Source organism: Scleropages formosus, chromosome 18, assembly GCF_900964775.1.
Source record: "Scleropages formosus chromosome 18, fSclFor1.1, whole genome shotgun sequence".
Classification (NCBI taxonomy): Eukaryota; Metazoa; Chordata; class Actinopteri; order Osteoglossiformes; family Osteoglossidae; genus Scleropages; species Scleropages formosus.
The window spans coordinates 19321359-19342169 of record NC_041823.1 but is presented as its reverse complement, the minus strand read 5'-3'; the positions used below and the strand labels follow the sequence as shown (position 1 = coordinate 19342169).

Genomic DNA, 20811 nt, shown 5'->3' with positions numbered 1-20811 from the left:
TCTCCCCCTCTCTCACTTTTTGGCACCCACTGAAAGCCTCGCTCTACTTGGGTGATGGTGTAAATGTAGCGTGGTCTCTCGTTCAGCTTACGTGTGGTTAGCTCTGTGTCGGCGTATATAGTGCCCAGCCCTCCCCGCACACCCTCCGCTCCCTTTGTGCGAAGGGCCGATGCCACGGCTGCAGGGGACATGTTTGACATTGCCATGGAGGCCAGCAGTCGCAGGTGGCCGTTTGGCTTTCCAGAACAGCATGATGTCATAGAACGACACACACGCACACAAACACACACTCAATAGGGTCGGGGGGTCACCATCATCGCCATCACAAATGATGGGGGGGGGGGGGGGGGGTTCTCCCATCTTCGCCGATCCTCTGTACGTGCCACATCCCTTCCTTCAAGTCCATCTCGTTCATGTTTTACAGGAAGCCTGGGTGTGTGTGGGGGGGTGTTGGATTTATGTAACTGTGACTTCCAGGGTACCAATCAAAATTGGAGGCAGTGTGTCAACAAGACTGTCCTAGTCCAACCTCATCTTACCTTGTGTCTTGATCTCGCCAGCAGCCCGTTTCCAACGGGCCCATCCATGCACCACCCGGTTTGTATCTTTGCCACTGCTCGTACAGCTTGTCCCCTCCTCCTGCCGTGAGTTACAGTCTGTCAGAGCCATCTGCTTTCTCAGCCCCCCGTGGCCTCCCGGCTGGAGCACGCCTGCTGGACTACACACGCCATCCAACACAAACACCTACAATCAGGGGAGATGATGTGCACGCCGTGATGACATATTGTTGGACTCGTAAAACAACAAAAAAAAAACGGGGGAAAAAGCTGTGCAAATGTAACGCACAAAGAAATTTGTAATTTTTACAATCACACGTTTGGCTCAAGATTTACTCACGCAGCTGCTGATCACCCAATAGGTGCCGTTGCTCACTCTCAGTGCTTTTACTGCAGGTTTTCTCAAGAACTTACACAACGGAGACAATATGTCATGAGCGCGTTCACCCATCAGATACACAGCATCCACAGAGCACACAATACGAGCCGATTGTTTCACACACAGATAACCACCACCGTCACCCTCCGTTGGCTCCAAGATTCAATCATCGGCCAAACTTTGCCACGTTGAACAAGTCAAAGTTGTCATTTTACATAACTTACAAAGACAGGAGAGCAAATAATTGGCCTTCATGGCGCTTGCTCTGTCATTTATGAGATGGAGAGCGAGCGAGGGAGTGGGAGGGAGAGTGGGCGAGAGGAGATTAACAAAAGACGAGGGGGGGTGTAAGTACACTGCAATAAAATGTCGAAGCAGAGTGACTGTGGGGGAGGAGGATGCAAGCAATGGAATTTGAAGGTACAGGGGAGTGTGATGTGTGCGGTGGTAGGTGGAAAGGTAGAAAGCTGGATGAACATGAAAAGATGTACGTGAGAAAGACAATGGACTGCCAATACTGTCAGAAGAGGTCTTAAATGTACAAACTAATTACCTGCCATGTTGGATTAACATAAACATTTGAATAGAAACATTGAGTTGAAAAACCAAAAATAAAGAATTGCCTTGCCCAGTACATCTGTCCTCTTTGGTTTGAGGGGGGCTGCTCTCCCTGCCTTGCCAAGCTGTGGCAGTCTTAGAAGTTAGTCTTAGCCAAGACTCGCCTCACTGTCCAAACACGAACACAGAGCTAACGAGTGAGAATTAACGAGTTATATACAGAGAAGAAATAAATCTGCCTCTATGAGGTCATTCTTGTCTAAATACACACACAGATGCTCCGGGGAAATCTTTATATTCATCAGGCTCGGCCTGTACCGTTGTCCAAGGAGGCACCGAGTTGCCCAGAGAATTAACAAGCCCACTGAAATGTTGTTGGATATCGGACTGTTTTCCACAGGTCAAGACCATCTTTACATCTTCACTGTGAACTTCAGAGGTAAGCAGAGGTACATGTCAAAATATTGTCTGAGGTCACTCAAAGGATATTTCCCAGTTCAAATTTGAGTAATTCTTCTGAACTTAACCGATATCACACTTTAGTGTGGCAGTATGGAGACCAACAGATGCAAACACCAGCAGACTGGAGAAGTGGCACTGACTGCAGGCCTGATACTGTCCCCAGAAGAACAAGGGCAATTACAGCTTTAAAAAAAGTACCAAACTTTTTTTTTTATTTTTTTTTTTTATTTTGGAAAGTTACAGCCATATTGAAACATGTTACACCAATATTAGAAGAAAATGCCCATATCACTACAGTGGGTCTGATCTAAAACATTTGGGAAAGTGAAAATCAATTCATGAAAATCAGCACAAGAGTTCATAAAAGCCTGCAATTTTATTACAGAAACTAACAATTAAGATAATGATATAGGAAGAACAAGATGACAGACTGAGCCACATTTAAAAAACTAAAAGAAAAAAAAAAGTTTTTTTTTTTTTTTAAAAAAAGTGCTCAAACAAAGGCTCAGTGTCTGAGCCGTGTTCGTCGAGAACAACGGGAAATGGGTGTGGTGACCTTAGGCGTCTCGTTCTCTGCCAGTAGAACCTCTGAAACAGAGTAATGCCGAGTGTTACAAAACAAAGTAGCATCAAGATGCAAATTGATAGGATGGATGACATGACCAAATGCTTAGGCTCACCATCATCTTCCTCATCACTGCTGAATGTGATAAGTGTTTTCTTGTGTGGTTTGCGTCGCAGCTTGGGAGTCACAAAGTCACTGGTGTCGTGGTTGGAAGTGGAGGCCTTCCCCTTACCTGAAAGAATCATTTAAATATTGACAGCAGCACTGAACAGACTGCATTCTAAGAATGAATTCACATACACATTTATTCATTCAGCTTTCCTCCAAAGTGACATCCATTTGTACAACCAAGTCATTTTTTTTTCTTTTTGATAAGTACCTTGCTTAAGGGTAGTACAGCTGGAGGCGAGAGTTGAACCTGTGACATTTGGGTCAAAAGGCAGCAGCTCTAACCACTGCGCTACCAGATGCCCTAGAATTACTGTTGGGGTCAACCAGAAAAGTGCGCACCTCGAGTTGGCCTGCGGGCACGTCTACCCACAGCTGCTGGTGTGCATGGCCCTTGCTCTGCTTCACCTACGCCAGCCTCCAACCGTTCTTCCATCTCCCGGCTCTCCACGTTTTCCAAGCCTTTTGTGTGTACTGCAGTCAATTTCTTCTCAAACTCCTCCACCTGGGTCTGGGGGAACATGTACAACACATATAGACCGAACAAAAACAACAGTGCTGTGGTGGACTGAAGGGAGTGTGCCCAATTTCTAGAACAGCCTGGAAAATCACGACACCCACAGTTTTACAATACGCCATGAGGGACTAACACATCCCACCTGTGTAAAACAGGCCTGTGAGGTAAACTAATTGCATTTCTCATAAAGCCCTACTGTGCTCACTAGGGAAACCTGTAGATGGGTTTGAAAGTGAGAGTTACTACTCCCTGATCACAGGATCATTTTAGACTTAACAGAAAAAACCAAGTTGCTGTTACCTTGAACTGAGGCTTGGCCCCACGTCGCAGACGAGTCACTATGGATAGCAGGGGCTGGTAGACGTCAGGGTCAGACAACTTGTCACTGTAACACTCCCAGCACTCTTGAAGGCGCTTGAAGCCCCTCTCACACATAGAGAGTAAGGAGAGGGACACAGCCAGATCGCACCACTGCCTCTCTGTCCTAATGCAAAGTCATGGTGGTGGGGGGAGATGAGATAGTGAGACCACAGAGCTTTTCAAGCACAGGAAACTTAGGTCTGCAAGTTCTACAAACCTCTCTAATCTCCTCCATAGCTGACATGGATTGGATGCACCACAGCACTCATAATGACCTTTTAAGTTTTTTTTTTTTTTTATAAAAAAAGGAAGAAAAAAAAAGTCCTTTGCACTGATATGGTACAAGGGTGGTGACAGTGGTGGGGCATTAGTCACTAAACAGTTTTATTTTTACAAAGTGTGCTTTAAGGCAGAACCTGACAGTCAACACATCAGCACAGTTTGGTAAAAGCTCATAGTAGAACTACAGTTACAACTCACTTTGCTGTCCTGAAGCGCTGGCACAGTTTCTCCACCAGGCTCTCCGTCTGCTTCTCCTTGGTGATGTAGGAGAACAGTTGCCTGGCAGATGGAGACAGAGTGCAGAAGACTACTCATTTTGCTGACATATTTCTATTGGCCACACCAGCAGCAAGCGTTACCATGACATTCATTCTTTCACAGAGATTAAGCCACTCCACTATTAAAAAAAGGGACAGTAGGACAAGTACCAAATGAATGACATGGCTTTAGAGGATGACCTCACAGTCACACATACATACGTCTGCACTGGCCACTCACTTCATGATAGTGTGGAAGTCCTCCTTGTTCATTCCTCGCTCGGGGTCTGACAGACGACTAATGATGTCAGGGAGTAGGTTGTAGATGGCATTGTCCTGAGCAAGTCAAGAGTTGTAGTGAGGACACAAAAGGCTAAAGTTACACATGACTATGTGGTAAGTGGGATGTAAAGTAAGACTTGATACATAGAGCATAAGCATTTCTGAAGTACTTTGCGATTCCAAAGCATCTGACTCATCTGTTGTCTCTGGTATAAAAAGTTACCTATATACTTTAAGCATTATGAGAAAGTATTCAGCAGAATAATCTTCTGCATGGCAAGCTAAATGGTAGTCCATGGACTCTCAGTTGTCATTTATCAACCCCACTGATAACATGTGACCCTTTAATCTCAATTTTTAGTACATAAATGCTGTCACGCTGAAACAAGAGCAAGGTAGAGAGCTGCGAACTTTGAACACAAGCACTGAAGAGTAAAATCAATGACAAAATCATTGGTTTCCTAGCTTTGAGATACTGAGTTGCTGCATAGCAAAACAGACATATTCTGATGGTAAAGATAACGAGACTAAAGAAAGCATGCGCGCGCGCGCACGCACGCACACACACACACACACACACACACACACACACACCAAATGCTGTTCCTGAGTGCTAAGTTTTCCTACCAGAGAGCTGAAATGTCATCCTTGAACACAAAAAGTGACATTTTGTGGTGCAACGCACTGTTCGTACCTTGGAGGCAAGCTCATTGAAAAAGTTGAGGGCCAGGTTGGCAATGTCAGGCTGGGCATCGATGAGTAAAACAGCCACCTCACTCACATGACCCTTCACCTTAAGTACATCTTTCAGGACCAGCTGAGTTAGAACGGTCACTGCTGTTTGCCGAACTGAGGGGCTGTCGTCATTCAGCCTGTACACAGGACAATGGTGTATGGACAAAAAAACAGCACTCAGAACAGCTACACTATAAACCAGACTTGAGTGAGGCTAATAATATTTCTCTGAAGGACTCAGTGAATTTTAAAGGCAAATTCAGAATGTAAAGCATTTTTACATCAGAACCTACGGAAAGGACACTAAGGAATCCTACAGGATTCTTTCCACTTAGAGGTACACAAGTATAGATACTGGGCTTAAAATTACTGATGTGCATTTGTAAAACAACAGAAGTACATTCCATCAATATCAACCAAGAAACATTTGCGGCATGTGGAAAAACACCCATTTCACTGCCAGTCAGGGAATATTCAAACCTGAGAAGTGTTCTGCATTGTAATTTACTGGTTTCGCATTTAGTTGTTTCATGGGAGGTTTTACTCCAGGGACTGGCTTTGGTTGAAGTAAATTGAAATACAGAAGTGCACAATGCAGAGCATGTTGCCATGGTAACTTCAGCACAGGCCAGAGGTCTGAGAAGGGGACCGAGCTGCCATCCATGCACTAAGAGCTTACTCTGGACCAGATTCCTCCTATTTTTTCCAAAAAACAAATGACTCATGAGACGTTTGCTCAGTAATGCACAATAGACTGTGCAAAGGCAAAGAAAATGTGCTTTCCAGAGGTGCTGAATGGCATTTCTTCTAGTAAAAAGTAGTTAGATGGCTATCGTGTGCACAGCTGGTTGGAGAAGGATGTTAGAATAATCTAACCATCTAGGGATTTCAAATAATGATTTCAGGCAACATGTTTCCAGGATGATTCCACGTGTTTTTAGATAGCTGATTCATCCAAACTAATGCAGTTAAGAATACATACAAACCAAGAGACCAAACAATCAGCTAACAAATGTAGATTTTGGAAGGGGGGAGGTACGCAAGCAAAAAGGCTACTAGTAAGTGCCTACAATTTGTAGGTGTTTTACTTGATATTTAGATAATGCAATGCAATTGTTGACAATGGATGAATGGATGGATATTTTATTTACTCATTACATTTCATACAGTATATCTCCAGAACAGTGTTGACTTGTACCTCTTTTTTCTGCTCCATTATACTTTTGTGACTACCAACATGGCTTTGGGATGCACACTTCTGTGAGTTAAAACAGCATGTACATTATTCCATGGCAACCAAACCTAAAGGACTGCAAATAGAGGGTCATCACTATACCTAGTTCATAATTTTTATTTAGCTTTCAAAACAAAACTGCTAGTTATGTTCCACAAGCACCCATGCGGCTGACTGCGCTGGTCAAGCACATTACCTGGCATACAAGTTCTGAGTCCAGGGCTCCAAAATATTGGGGAAGCGGACAGTGAGGTCACCCAGGGCGATTAGGGTGTTGGATCTGACGACAGGCAGCGAGGCCTTCTCCAGAACAGTGAAGAGAAGCCGAATATTCTCCTCACAAATGGTAGGACTGCAAAACAGGCAACAAAGGACACCACTGCACTTAGCTCGAGACACAGTACAAACGGAGTAGGACATTTCACATCTAAGTCATGGATACTTGAAACATTCATGAGTGAAACAATGACATGCAGGTCAGACTTATTGAAAGTAAAGTTGTCAAGAAGTGAAGCGTGTCAAGACGGCTGATCACCTTATCATCATGAACTGTGCCAATGCAAGGCAGGCAGCTGTGGTGAGCTGCGGGTGAGAGTACCGCCCTGGGGAACTGCACACTTTTATCAGCAGAGGCAGGAAGGCAGACAACAGATTCTCCTCTGGACAAAGCATAATGGGAAGGAATCAAGACAGTATCAACAGTGGAATGAAAATGAAAACCAAAAAACTTACAGAAAAATGTTGGAGCAATGCAACAGCCTCTCACCAGCCAAAAGTTCAGTTTCACAGATCTTGCGGATGAGCTCTGCCTCTGTGTCTTCAGCTGAAGCACCCACTAATCCCAGTTCCTCCTCCATACAACTGTCACTGGAAGCTTGCTAGAATACATCAGTTACAGGTGAAAGCCAAAGTGAGCAGGTGGAGGGGGGGTGTGTGTGAAGGATTCCTCTGCCACATTTTAGTAAAGCCCAGATTAGTTGCATGGCCTCACACAACATACTCCCCAGATCAAATTAATCAATTAAATTTCTCTTCAGATTTAATATTCCTTCTCCAAAATATTTCAATAAAAAGAAATTTAAGAAAAAGTTGACTACAGAGGGTTCTACAAGACTGTTAAAACATGGTTAATGAGCACATCCTCAGCTAAAGATAACAGTTCTAGGACGGACAGAGACAAAGAAGGCTTTGCTCACTTTGGCCTTAAGAGCAGGGTCGTTCTCCTCCTTCGCGCCTCTTCTCCTGCGCAGCTCAGCACTAACACTGCGCTCCAGGTAGGAAACTTGCCAGAAGGCCACACAGCCACAAAGGGCAAACAGCTGGGCCAGTGACACACAACTAACTGTGAAAGAGGGAGAAGAGGCTTATATCCATCTGAACTCACGCAGTTCTTCATGGAATACTACAGATACTTGTTTAATAATGGTGTACTACTACTTTTATTATATAGTTATTTCTATACTTTTTCCACACAGTTCCTGTTCAGACTTTTCAAGGATTGTTGAAATGCATCACAACTTTGCTTACTTTGTTCCTCCTGCTCCTCATCGCTCTGGGATGCACTCTGAGATGCTCCCTGGAAAGAGTCCCTATTTCCCTGCTCTCGCTCAGTAATTTGGTCCAAAAGGAGGCGTGAGCAGCGCTGAAGGAGGCGGGAGCAGAGCTGGTCAGGCGACTCAGCTAAATTGTAGATAAGACGCACAGCTTGTTCCATGAAAGTGTGCCAGTAGGGGTCGGTCATTACTATACCTAGTATACATAAGATATAGACAAGACAACCTGACAAGACTGCAGCACATAGTCAAATGGCTTCAGAATGAACTTTCCTCATGAAAAGAAACAGCAAAGGGAGTAGAGAGGGATAAATTAACTCCATATACCTTCAGCTATCGCCTGGGTGAGACAGGAAAACAGCTGGTGGTCCTGCGGCAGTCTGAAAGGCGGTGCACCTTTACTCGACTGATACAGAAATGGAGGGGGTAATGTTGTAATGGGGCACTTTCAGAGGGAAAGATGAACTATACAGACAAACTGATTATATACATTAACTACAGAAGAACACAACTGTCCACAATGGCATATTACTCCTCACCCTGTTTTGATCTGTAATGCTAGAGATTGTGACGACTGCATCTCTGGCCAGAAGGAAGTCTTCAGTTACTTTCTCACCGAGAGCCACACAACACAATGTGTCCAGGTTACTGAGTACCACCTCCCTCTCAGCTCTGAAACATACACACAGATCAGTACTACAATATAAACCTGTTGCACAATTCAGTGTTAAAGTATTACAGGAACCTCATTAAGAACCCCAAAATATGCAGTCAAATTGATATTAAATGTTTAAACTCTGACAGCTTTAAAAAGAAGTGGCACTATATGAACATTCAAGTGATCCAGGGCACAGCATGTAATTAATGCATGGCTGTCAACAAGACATATTTTCTCTCTCCCATTTAATATCCTTGTAAATTGTAATTGGTGAGGCAAATCAGGGTATAACATGTAAAGGAAAAAAAAAAAAAAGTCTAAAGAGCTTACCCAAAATGGCAAAATATTTAGAACTATTTTGCTTTATTTTTGACAAATTTGGGCCCTTTCTAGCAAGAAAATTTGAGGGAAAAAAATGCAAATAAAATTGACTTCACATAGCTTTAGTATTGTAACTGGTTGTCACTATGTGCCCGATTTCTGATATTTCACCTTAATTTAATGTCCACCTAGTCATCAAAAAAATTGTACATGTCAAAATACAATTGTTTATGCAAATGACCAATCCCCTAAAAACAGTCACGCATTAGCCCTGTGATATGTGCTCACCCATGCAACAATTTCTCACCGTGCAGCCATTCCCAACAGAAGTACCGCAGCACGGCGATGCAGGGCTGAGCTCTCCTGTTTGCCAGTGAAACGCTCCCACAGCACCTGGACCACACTGCATTGCAGGGCACTTCCACCGCTGAAGAACTCCTGCACCTGCAGACAGAAAGCAAAGCCAACAGTGGCAAGGACTTAGAATGTACCCAAACAGAAACATAGAAAGAAGTGGGGGGAAAAAAAAGAAAGAATCAGGGAGCAACTCACTATCTCTTCTAGACACTGGATAGTCCCCAGTGAGGCATCCACCATCAGCTCAGACAGGCTGTTCACCAGAGTAAGACTCTTTACCCTGGAGACGATTATTTTATTTAAAATAAAAAAATAAGAAAAAAAATTTTATAAGGGGTGAAATAAAGTGACTGGTAGAGAAAAGTTACAATACATAATTCCACTTTAGAGAAAAAGCCCCCAAAACTAATAACCACCCTAAGCATAAAACTGACCTAAAAGCGGGAAAAAAAAAAACAAATAGTCCTAATTCTGGTACTTAAAATTATTTTGCTTTCTTTCAGAGTGGTTTACAAACAAAAATTAAACAACTGAATATTCGAAATATGTTCCTGGTAATGTTTTCCTTCAAGAGATGTCTCACATGATTCAATAACCTTAGGGCTATACTTAGGTTACTGAATCATGAGAGGCACCTCTTGAAGGAAATAATGTGTCCTGGAATCCACAGTTTTGATTTCCAGTTCAAATTTTGACTTTTTGAAATAACAGCCAAGTTTTTCCCAAACTGGAGGTAACACAGCATTACGAAACAGAATACAAGGACAGTCAACCAGCAAAGTTAAGTATATTTCAACTCCACTCCAAAAAAAAAAAATTTTTTTTTACCAACCATTTATTCATTTAGCAGATGCTTTTCTCCAAAATGACTTACACTGTTAAGCTATCTACAACCAATTTTACAACTGGCTAATTTTACTAGAGCAATTTAGGGTAGGTACCTTGCTCAAAGGTACTAAAGTACTAGTGAGAGTCAACCTGTGACCTTTGGGTTGAAAGGCAGCAGCCCTAACCACTGTACTACTAGATGGAGTCAAGCAGGATTAAAACTTGTATTGTGTAAATATTATGAAAGCTGAGGTAAAATTATGACCCTGAATTTCCAGCAATGTATGACCAAGATTTCAATGTTTCCTTCTAATCAATTTAAAGGTTCATATAAGTATAATATTTGGTTAAAAGTTCAATAAAAATATAGCTGGCTTCTGAAATGTTTTTGGTAGCCGCATATTGCAACGCTAATTTCTAAGAAATTAGAAAATATTAAAACCTTTAAAAGCGGCCCTTTACGGATCATTTATGAATAGCAGTCAAAATGCCACTCAAAACGTAAGATGCTTGCGGCATGTATTTGTTTTAGAGGGAACTGTCTCCAAGTTTTGTTACTTACTTTGAATGAAAGCATTATGCCACAATGACAATATTGTGCATAAGTTGAAACAGGGTTAAGGGATTCATTTAATGATTTCTAAAAGAAATCTGGGAGAAGTCTATGGATTCAAAAGTTGAAGCTAAACCTTCCTTTACTGTTAGGCTAATACATTTTTTTCAGTATTTTTCATGCACTGTATAGTTTAGAGCTGAACAAATACTTACTGTCAAATCAAGCAATTAGTAAAATCCTTTACACAAACTCAAAGCAAATACAGCCATTCAAAATATAACTGATCAAACTCAGGTAACGAAACATAAGGCCACACGAACTAACCTGGCTGTATCGCCCTGTGGATTGAGGTACAGCCTCTTGTAGGCCTGCACGACAGCATCCTTTACTGCTACATCTGTAGACCACACCAATGGCAGCATCTTCCGCACCCCCGAAAGGGAGTGAGCCACACTGAACTCACACACAGTCACGCAGAACTGTATCGCCTCCTGCACCACTGATAACAGCACAAATACATAGTAGTTTCATTCCGCATGTCTCCAATGACTGGAAAAACTTCTAAAACAGTACCAACAACTGCAAAGCTACAGTACACAACGCACAGCCATTAAAAGGTTGAATTTACCAGTGGTGGTCTTCCAGTACAACATAGTGTTGATGACTGCAATGGCCTTCTCAACCTGCAGGACAAAGCTCTCTGTGTCTCTCAGGTACTGGACAAGCATCTCCTGTTTCTTCAGCTCATTTTCTTCTACCTCTGACTGCCCACCCTCGTTATCCTCCTCAGCAAGGGGCTGCTGATCCTGAGGTTCCAGGGAAGACTCTTCTGGCCCTTATGGACAAAGCAAGCAACCATGAAAACATCTCACAGCATAGTAATGTTTCAAGTCAGAAGTTTGGCTAAAAGCACAGATGAAATAAAGGAATATTCCTTACTAGGCTGAATTGTTAACGTCATTTGTGGTAATAGCCTTTTGAATTTAGACATTAAATTTGGACCCACTGTCATAATCCATTTGTTACCTTTGAAGAGTAAAGCCAGCATGTCCATAACAGACTCTGTGGTGAGTGGGGAGAGGCCAGAGAAGAGATGAGACTTGGGAAACACACTGTGGGCTCGGACACAGAGCTTTATGGCTTGCCTACAAACAAATATGGGACATAAGAGCTCTGGAAAAGTAATAGAAATGCTCTTAAGCCTGACATAAGGGCACTGCAAGATGATGTAATGGTATTAATATGTGGTACACAACTCAACTGATCCACAAAATGAACACTGACTTGCCCCATTTTGGAAACCTCTACACCGTTTAATGCTTTTGGATAATGGCTAAGTTTTCCTGACACACTACCTGTATTTGTTGACTCTGAGGAACTGTACAATTTTTAAAGCAGTGGCTTTGTCACTTTCATCAGCATTAATTTCTTGATCTCCATCCTTGTCACATTCCCCATCTTCACTGGCCAGCACCATTTCTGCTCTGGTGGTCTGCAGCAGCTCAGGCTCCATGGCTGCCCAAAGCTCCCCAGCTTCTATCACAGGCACTGAAAGAAGATTGATCAGAAAGATTACAGTATTTCATATACACTCGAGGAAACAATAACAGAGGGTGACTCCAATGAATGTCTTAGCTGCCCTCAGATTACCAAAGAAAGCACTCAAAGCCCATTGACTCACATAGAGCATGGTGTCTTCCTGCCTCCTGACACACACACACACACACACACACACACACACACACACACACTGAATACCCTTCTCCAACCTCCAACTCAACCTCTTTAAAGAGGAGGCGTCAGAGCTGGGTCTCGCTCACTGTAGGCAGGCCCTTACAGCAGAACAGCCAGTCTTCACTGCTCTGCCAAGATTACCTGCCAGTTAAGAGGCCGGAGCACTCAAACTCTTAGCCAATCAGCTCATATTTGCCTTGGTCTCATCACTGGGCACAAAGTTAATTAAGAAGAGAAAGGGGAGGAGGGGGAGAAAAAAGGAGAGGTGCACAAATAGACAAACTACTGCTGTAATGACTGCTTTAATGGAAGACAGTGTTACCATCATGATAGTGATGGTAACAGAGAGTGTGGTAATGGTACCATAACATGACATATGCACTTACCAGGATTTTTTGCTTTTCTCTTTTCCCTCAGTTCCCTGAGTTTAGCAGTCTCCTTCTCTAATGGCTTCTTAAGGTCAGCACTGCTCAACTGAACAAAAGGCAGGGGTTAAACTAAACTCACCACAAATGCATAGGCTATCTGCACAAAGTAGCTATTCTTTAAGATTATATGTGCAATATCCTGTAACAAAAAGTGAATATCCAAATAATTTCTATTGAACAAATTTTGAACTGTGGTATTAACTCATGCACAGCTGATTATGCTAATGTTTATTATAAACATTAGCATATACACAGGATCACAGGGCAGGGAGCTACTGGTCTAAACAGTCTCGGAGCTGCCTAAGATGGAAGAAAAGGCCTAAGGCTGGGAGTACCTTGCAGCTATAAGGATTGTGAGCAATGAACGCAGCCAGAAGCTGGATGGCACTCTTACAGACGTTAACAGACTTGTCCATTAGCCGCCCAACAGCGAGGGTCATGACTTGATTGTATTTGCACAGAGGCAGAGCCTGAAGTAGAAAGTGCAACATATATAACACCAACATTCAACCATTTTAGACCCTTCTGTTTTAACAAAAACTCTCCCCTAAGTCTTTGTAATCACTTGGTTTCAAAACAACTCAGTTAACCATTACATCAAGATGCCCCCCCCCCAACATACACAAGGCATCAGTGATTGTACCTAAAGCAGCAGTATAATGAGAAACGCAGGCCCACCTTGCTATTAACAATCCGTGCGTAGACCTGTAGCACGCGGGACCTCACATGGGAATGTGTGTCATGCAGGTGCTCCTGCAGAGTGTCCAGGAAACGGTCCCTGTCGGTTCGGCCCGATTCATTCAAACCATCCCCACTTAGCACACGCACCAGCACCTCTCCAAGCACCTCGCACACAGCCACACGCAGGCTGGGACTCTGGAAAGAAGATGTTTGTCACTGGAAATCCACTTTTAGTGCTCCTTTAGCCATCATAAATGGTTGTATGAGAAACAAGACATCTGAAAAAGGCTTACATAAGGCCAAAATAGCAATAATACAACAGCGATCTCAACTTTACACAACCGCAAGGCTAGGAATGGAAAATTTCGAAAAAAAAAAAAAAAAAAAAAATAATAATAATAATAAAAAAAAACCACCACCAAAAAAACCACAACTTTAGCTGGTTCACACAACATGGCCAGCATCACGAACACTGCTGGTAGGCCTGAACTGGACCAGCACTCTGTCTCAAGACCCCACATGGGAAAGAAGGAAAAAAGAAAGGGGAGAATAACCCAGTGAATCTCCAGCAGACAGAACAATGTCAGTTGCAGAAGATAATCCGCTCAGCAAAACAAAAAAGGTACAGTGCAATCAACTGAGAATAAATAAGTAAATACAGCAAACAAAAGCATTTGGCAGAAATGTGGAAAGTTGGAATAATGAGAAGTATTCCACCCATCTGTAGCCCCAAAGTGACTATAGAGAAGTGGTAATTAGTTTTAAACTTTTAAACAAAGCAGAAGTAAATAACAAAATTGCTTATTTTTCTCATTCACTTACCTGTTTTAAAAAAAAAAAAAAAAAAAGTTACTTCAACAATGCAGATTAATAACCACTCAATAATACAACAGCTGCGTTTATAAACGGGAAAAAAAATCTGCAATTTACCAATCTATAGATAAAATCTTTGACTCAAAATAGATTACCTGCAGTACATTAACATTTATTCATTTACCTGACACTTTTCTCCAAAACAACTTAGTGTTAAGCTACTTACAATTATTTATCCATATATACAAATGGGTAATTTTTACTAGAACAATTAAGGCAAGTTTCTCACTCAAGGATGTTACAGCTGGAGGTAGGATTGAATCCTGCAACCTTTCGGTCCAAAGGCAACGGTCCTAATCACTACACTACAAGCTGCCCTTGCTGTACATTACACATAAGAGTTAGTATTACAGTTCCCCCCACCCCCCACCTTCTCAAGGTAACACATTCCTGAAAAAGCTTTTGTAAAAGGAATGGAGTATCTAATACTAAGTCATCTTGGATAGAGGCAACAGCTAAATTCTAGTTAATCATAGCAATTGGCTTTGGAGAAATGTGCCTCCAAAATGAACACATGTACACATCTCACAAGGCTTAGCTGTTGGGAGGTTCGTGAAATTAAGATCTCATAAATGCAAAAAAATACCTTGTAAATCGAAGTAGTGTAATTTAATGAAATTCCTCAAAATCAAATTCTTGCAATTTCAATAACCTTACCTCAAGGGATGACTATACTTGTTTGCTTTAACAAAAACACAAAGTGATTCACAGCATTTGACCCATTTATAAAGTAGGATAAACTGTACTGTATCATTTTAGAATAACTACTTCGCACAAGAGCATAATTGCAGTTGCAGGAAGTGGGGCTTCATCCTGTAACCATGTATTCATCTGCTACACTACCCACTGCTCCACATGCTACTCATGTGGAAGGAACCCAAAAAAAACAGGCCACACCAAACAGGCAGTAAAAAAATATACTATTTGTAATTGTGGCACAGCTTACATTTTTCAAAATGAAGGAAAAAAGAAAAAAGCAACACCCACACCAACGCAATTAACATAAGCAACATTCACCCCATTACCTCCCCTTCCAGGTGTGTAAGCAGCACACTGATGTTGGGGATCATGGTTTCTGGCACCAGAGTGCTGAGCTCTGACAGGAAGCAAGAGAACGCCTTGACACCTGAGCCCTCCCTATTCAGCTCCTCGCTTGGCTTCTGCCCAATCTCTCTGTAAATGGCAATGAGATCAAAGTAACCCACATCAGCATGAGCACAATGCAAGGCAGGGGACAGAGCATATCTTTTGACAAAAGTCATAGTACTGACGGGGGGGTGGTGGTAAATTTACTTCACACTGCAGCAAAGATTCAGGACAACGTGCTGGTATGTTTCAGAAATAGCAGCGATTAAAATTCACCCCACTGTTACATGCACGTACCTCATGACCTCCCCGACGATGGCTTTGACACCATACTCAGTGCACCAGACGGAGACTGCTTGAGCACACACGGAGGAGAGCTGCTCAAAGTGCTGTAGCAGCTGGATCACCTTCACACTGGCACCTGAGGGTAGGGGACAAACAGTCAGTGGTGCCTCTGACCCATCACGACAGGATAAGGCTGAGTGGTAGCAGCAGGCTCTGACCCAGCAAGTGGTTGTACTTCTTGATCAGCACCCCAAGCAGGTGGATGATGGCATCCCTGGTGGGCTTGCTCTTTACATGGCTGATGGTGGGGTTCTCCAGGAGCTTATAACAGCAACACGTCACACAGCTGACATCAGAACAACACAGAACAAAAGTTTAAAATATAACTCGACCTCACACCTTGCTGCTCTGCAATATTCTTGCCTTTGTACTTTAAAACTCCACATAAAACTGACTATGCTTTCACACAAGCATATCTATAATTTTTTTTACTCTAAGCTGCGCATCACTTTGAACAATTTTAATAAAGGAAAACACACACACACACACACACACACACACACACACACACACACACACACAAATACATACATTCAACTGAAAAAGGGTCTGCAAACAAAATCTACCACATAGCAATGTCCCTGAAAGACTGACCTGACAAACTCCTCCTCAACCAGGGAGAGACTCCACAAAGATCTGATATCCAACTGAAGCAACTGAGCAAGGGCTTGGAGCACAGTCTCCCTTTCAGTGTCCCACTGCATCTGGGTGTCATTACTAGCTCTGCCCTTCTTAGTGCCCTGAAGGAAGAGAAACATCCAACGCAGAGTGTTGAGTGAATCTGTTGAACACTGAGTGTAAAGTGAAAATGAAAATTTCATGCACAGTGTAACAAAAGATTAAATGTTCGAGCCCTTTGTTGCCCTCAGATTACCAAAGAAGCCGCTCACAGCTAACAGGCATGGATAAAGTAAGGCGCCCCGTTTCCTGGCACGCGCACGCGCACGCACACACACACACAAACTGAACACCCTTCTCCAACCTCCAACTCAACCTCTTTAAAGAGGAGGTATATGAGCCAGGTGTCATTCACTGTAGGCAGGCCCTTACAGCAGAGCAGCCAGTCTCCACTGCTCTGCCAAGATTACCTGCCAGTCAGGAGATGGGAGCAGCCAAACTTATAACCAGTTAGCTCGCATTCGCCTTGGTTTCATCACAGGACAACAAATTGCAGAAATGAGTTACAGAAAATACATATGAAAAAAAGTGAAGATCCTTGGGGAAATGAGTTTCATTATGAGATAACTGAGATTGGCATCATCTAACAATCCACCTGCTGAGCTAGTAATCTCTTTCATTCAATGTGTTTCATTTTAAGCAATTAAAAATGAACACAAAAAGATTAGTTTTTTCATCTGCTAATGGATTCTAGCAGGCCACAAGACTTACATACACTGAACAGAGGCTATAGTGAGGGTACTACCTTGCTGGGTGCAGTGATGATACTCTGCCTGTAGGAGTCACTCTCTAGACTCTCTGCAAGTTTGCAGAGAAGGAAAACACTCATCTTCACAGCATTTAGCTGCTGCTTCTTGTCCACAGCTGACAGCGAGGTAGACAGCAAAAGAGATGGCAGGGACACGGACAAACTGCTCACCACTAAATGAGAACAGCATAAGAATTTGACAAACGTTAAAAGATAATTAACTGCACCTTCATAAGTAAAAGCATCCTCATCAAAAGCATCTACCAAAAGAAATAGAAATATGAAGCACAGATACCACAATTAGGTGCTAACCTTGTACAAGTAATTCCAGAGTGTCTTCTTTAACAGCCAAATCTAAAGACTGGAAATGCCTGGGAGAAAACACAATCTTAGGGTAGAATTTCTATACATTGGGTCTTACAGTGAATAATAAAAAAAAAAACATTAAAAGAACAAATGCCATCTTGGTGTACCTTAAATTTTCTTTTTAATGAATCCAAAAAAAGTTTTTAAATTTTTAAGTTTGAAGATTTTTGTGCATTTGTATTTCATAAAATTAAGTGATGTCTTAACCAGCATGGATAATTCTCTGCTATGTAAAATATAAAGGTTGCATAGAAGCTCAGCATGACTGACTTTAAAAGCTGACAAGATAGATAGATAGAAACATCTTGCCATCACAGAAATTCAGAACACTACTGGAAATTGAACTTGTAAACTTTCTACTGCAGGACCTAAACTGTTTGAAGCAGCAGTGGACAAGCTGGAACGCAGATGTGTGGCTGCAGGTTTTAGCTTCGAAGAGTCCTCTTAAAGACAGTATTAGCACCAGTATTACTCCCTCTCCAAAAAAAAAGTCACCTTAAACTCTGCAGTACTTAGTAGGAGACCCCTTCTGTATACAGGGACAAATGCTGCCCCCAAATAACAAATTGAAAAATGTACCCCCACCACAACTGAAACAGTATCCCTCAGATTACTACACAAACTACTCTCACCCATCTGACCAGAGTAAACAGGTTTCTCTCATCCTTTTAACAGTCTCTCACAAAGAAACATGCTGAACCTAAGTATTCCTTTCCCTTCAGCCTTTACAATTTATTTACTTAGCAGACACTTTTCTCCAAAGTGACTTACAATGGATACTATGTAGTGTTACTAGTCCACACACCTTATTCACCAAGGTGACTTACACTGCTAGACACACTACTCACAATAGGTCACTCATCCATACATCAGTGGAACACACACATTCTCTCTGTCACTCACATTGTGGGTGAACCTGAACAGCATGTCTTTGCACTGTGGGAGGAAACCGGAGCACCCGGAGTAAACCCACGCAGACACAGGGAGAACATGCAAACACCACACAGACTGAGTGGGGATTGAACCCACGTTCTCTCGCACCACCCAGGCGCTGCGAGACTGCAGCTGCGCAACTGGCTGTGCCACCCTCCTTTGAAGGAAAGGGAGAATTTAAGTGCTTTTCCACCTCTGTGTAACCCATCTCAACTACTCTCCCAAGAGTATCCAGTAAAGCAAAACCTCAGTCAGTTTGCAAGCACTTGATATGTTCTCATCACTGAACAACCATAAAAATGACATGTATAAGTCCACCGTGAACTTCTGTCAGTGTTTTTGCATATACTGTTGCAATACTTACCGTAAGACACTGAATGGAGTGTCAAAGTGCTCCAGGATACAAAGTGGGCCCTGACTCCTAAGTGCTGCCTTGAAGTCTGAGAACAGAAGTAAAGCAAGACACAGGTTACACAATCTCACATTTTCTTTGATAAACCACCAGAGTGTAACTATGCTGTGCTCATGACATGAAATAATATGGGAGCATAAATGTGAGAGCTAGATTGATGACCAATTTTCTATGATGAAAAAAACTCAGCAGTAGAAAGAAATGCAGCAGGAGTAAAGCAAACCAGCAAGGCGTGCAGTGGTGGATCGTCCAGCCAGGACAATCAATGATTGAATCATGTGTTTACTCACTGTGGAGGAAGACAGGGATCTGTTTGGACGACAGCACGTCCTGAACCACATACTGGTTAACACCTCCAGTCTTCAGCAGGTCATCAACACACACGGGTACGCTGAAGTCCCACATTGCCACTACAACGCAGTTAGGAAATGCTGAGATGCTGACTGCAACACGTGACGTGTCTGATGATGATGGACAGTAAAACGCTGTCTGAGCTTCAGTACCGCGCAGTATGTCGTACGCCGGTTGTCCTGCCCTCAGCACAACACTGGCTGTTGTTGTGTTGATCAGCAACCGTGCAGTTAGCAGACCTAGTTAAAGTTCCACTACTAGGTCATCGTACTGCGATTCACACACGGCGCCGTACCGCCGGGCCTCAGCACGGACCACAGCAGTGAGTGGGGTCTCGAGGTGGATGATTCGGCCGACCGGCGCAGAGAGCGCGACAAGCCAGGGTCAAGTCACTTGTTGCTGTAGTCCTTTCGCTACATACATCGTCGCCAACACCAACAATCGCTTAGATAACCACTCGAGCCAAGGCGCCTACAACACAGAGTCAACCGCGATAGCAACTAGCTGGACAACAACGACGTCACAAAAAACTCATAGTGACAGTATTCAGCGAGATTCCAAAGCAATACATTTTGTAAATTAATTAGAGCGCTTACCTTTATTTGCGTTAAACACCCCAGACTGAAACGCGTTCGACCACTTTTTGTTCACTTAGGACCGCTTAAGACGAGCGGACCAAAAAAAAAAAGCGCCTCAGACGGTTTATGGTTTTGAATTCTCCCTCGTGCGCGCCACAGGAAATACGTCACCATGCTCGAGTCGCTCACTTCTTGAGCAGCGGCCATTTACCATAGAAATGTGAGGCGAATAAATTAAACCAAAATGGCGTCGTCTTTTTAATATTATATTCACAAATTTGAAACTTTCTCCAAAAATGTCAAAATCCAAGGAGAGTGGATTGGAACTTTGTTTAATTGTTTTATTAGTACCGTTGTATGTACCAGATGGTGTTCAGTGTGTGTTTATCAAAGACAAAAAAAAAAAAAAAAAATGGAGTTAGTAGTTCTATTTAACTGTTCAAAACAAATTGTACATGTCTGAATTTAAGTTTTCACTTATTTACATTAGGTTCAGCCACTACAGCACTTCAGTCTACCCAAACAGAGTAGCAAAGTCCAGTAACATAGGGATACAGTTTTAAGTCCAGGTTATTATAAAGTCCAAACTCTTACTACTGCACAACCCGAAATGGTTAACTTGGGTACATAGAAAATAGCTTACGAGATAGTTCAGCCCTGTATAACATTACTATATGAGGGTATACCTCAAACACTGCGCTTCAGATACTGCGGGGTAGGGGGCACACAGATACAGTATTGAATAACAAAATACAGTATGTGAAACACAGTATAACAACTCAGTCCAGGGCAGAGGGGAAGTGCTAAAGTTCATTAATGCTGCTAGTATTTTTCTTTTTAATAAATTCAGTAAAAAAGTGTTGCAAATTAAAACCAAAAAAAAAAAAAAAAAAAAATCACAACCATTAATTTAGCGTTAACTGAAAACAATTGTTTAACTGAAACTACACCTGTAACAAGACCTCTGTC

At 42.5% G+C, this 20811-nt stretch overlaps 1 protein-coding gene and 2 non-coding genes across 3 annotated transcripts; all 3 read right to left on the bottom strand.

Moving 5' to 3' along the window:
• Nucleotides 1–2262: 2262 nt before the first annotated feature.
• ncapd2 (non-SMC condensin I complex, subunit D2) lies at nucleotides 2263–19939 on the bottom strand. The gene is made up of 32 exons (XM_018737577.1): nucleotides 19861–19939; nucleotides 19204–19323; nucleotides 18866–18941; nucleotides 17515–17573; nucleotides 17200–17375; nucleotides 16371–16516; nucleotides 15935–16062; nucleotides 15729–15852; nucleotides 15371–15518; nucleotides 13470–13667; nucleotides 13127–13261; nucleotides 12750–12837; nucleotides 11985–12177; nucleotides 11656–11774; nucleotides 11258–11464; nucleotides 10954–11128; nucleotides 9441–9525; nucleotides 9196–9332; nucleotides 8449–8581; nucleotides 8237–8315; nucleotides 7884–8105; nucleotides 7553–7698; nucleotides 7123–7234; nucleotides 6892–7015; nucleotides 6553–6708; nucleotides 5082–5259; nucleotides 4347–4441; nucleotides 4047–4127; nucleotides 3507–3690; nucleotides 3032–3200; nucleotides 2637–2753; nucleotides 2263–2544 (listed from the first exon to the last, which is right to left on the bottom strand). Exons 2-32 carry the CDS (start codon nucleotides 19316–19318, stop codon nucleotides 2462–2464), a joined length of 4188 nt encoding a protein of 1395 aa, XP_018593093.1. The 5' UTR covers nucleotides 19319–19323; nucleotides 19861–19939; the 3' UTR covers nucleotides 2263–2461.
• Nucleotides 12266–12578, bottom strand: LOC114909135 (small nucleolar RNA U85). The gene has a single exon (XR_003797129.1). It is a non-coding gene; the product is annotated as a small nucleolar RNA U85 (small nucleolar RNA).
• LOC114909134 (small nucleolar RNA U85) lies at nucleotides 16637–16938 on the bottom strand. The gene has a single exon (XR_003797128.1). It is a non-coding gene; the product is annotated as a small nucleolar RNA U85 (small nucleolar RNA).
• Nucleotides 19940–20811: the final 872 nt, after the last annotated feature.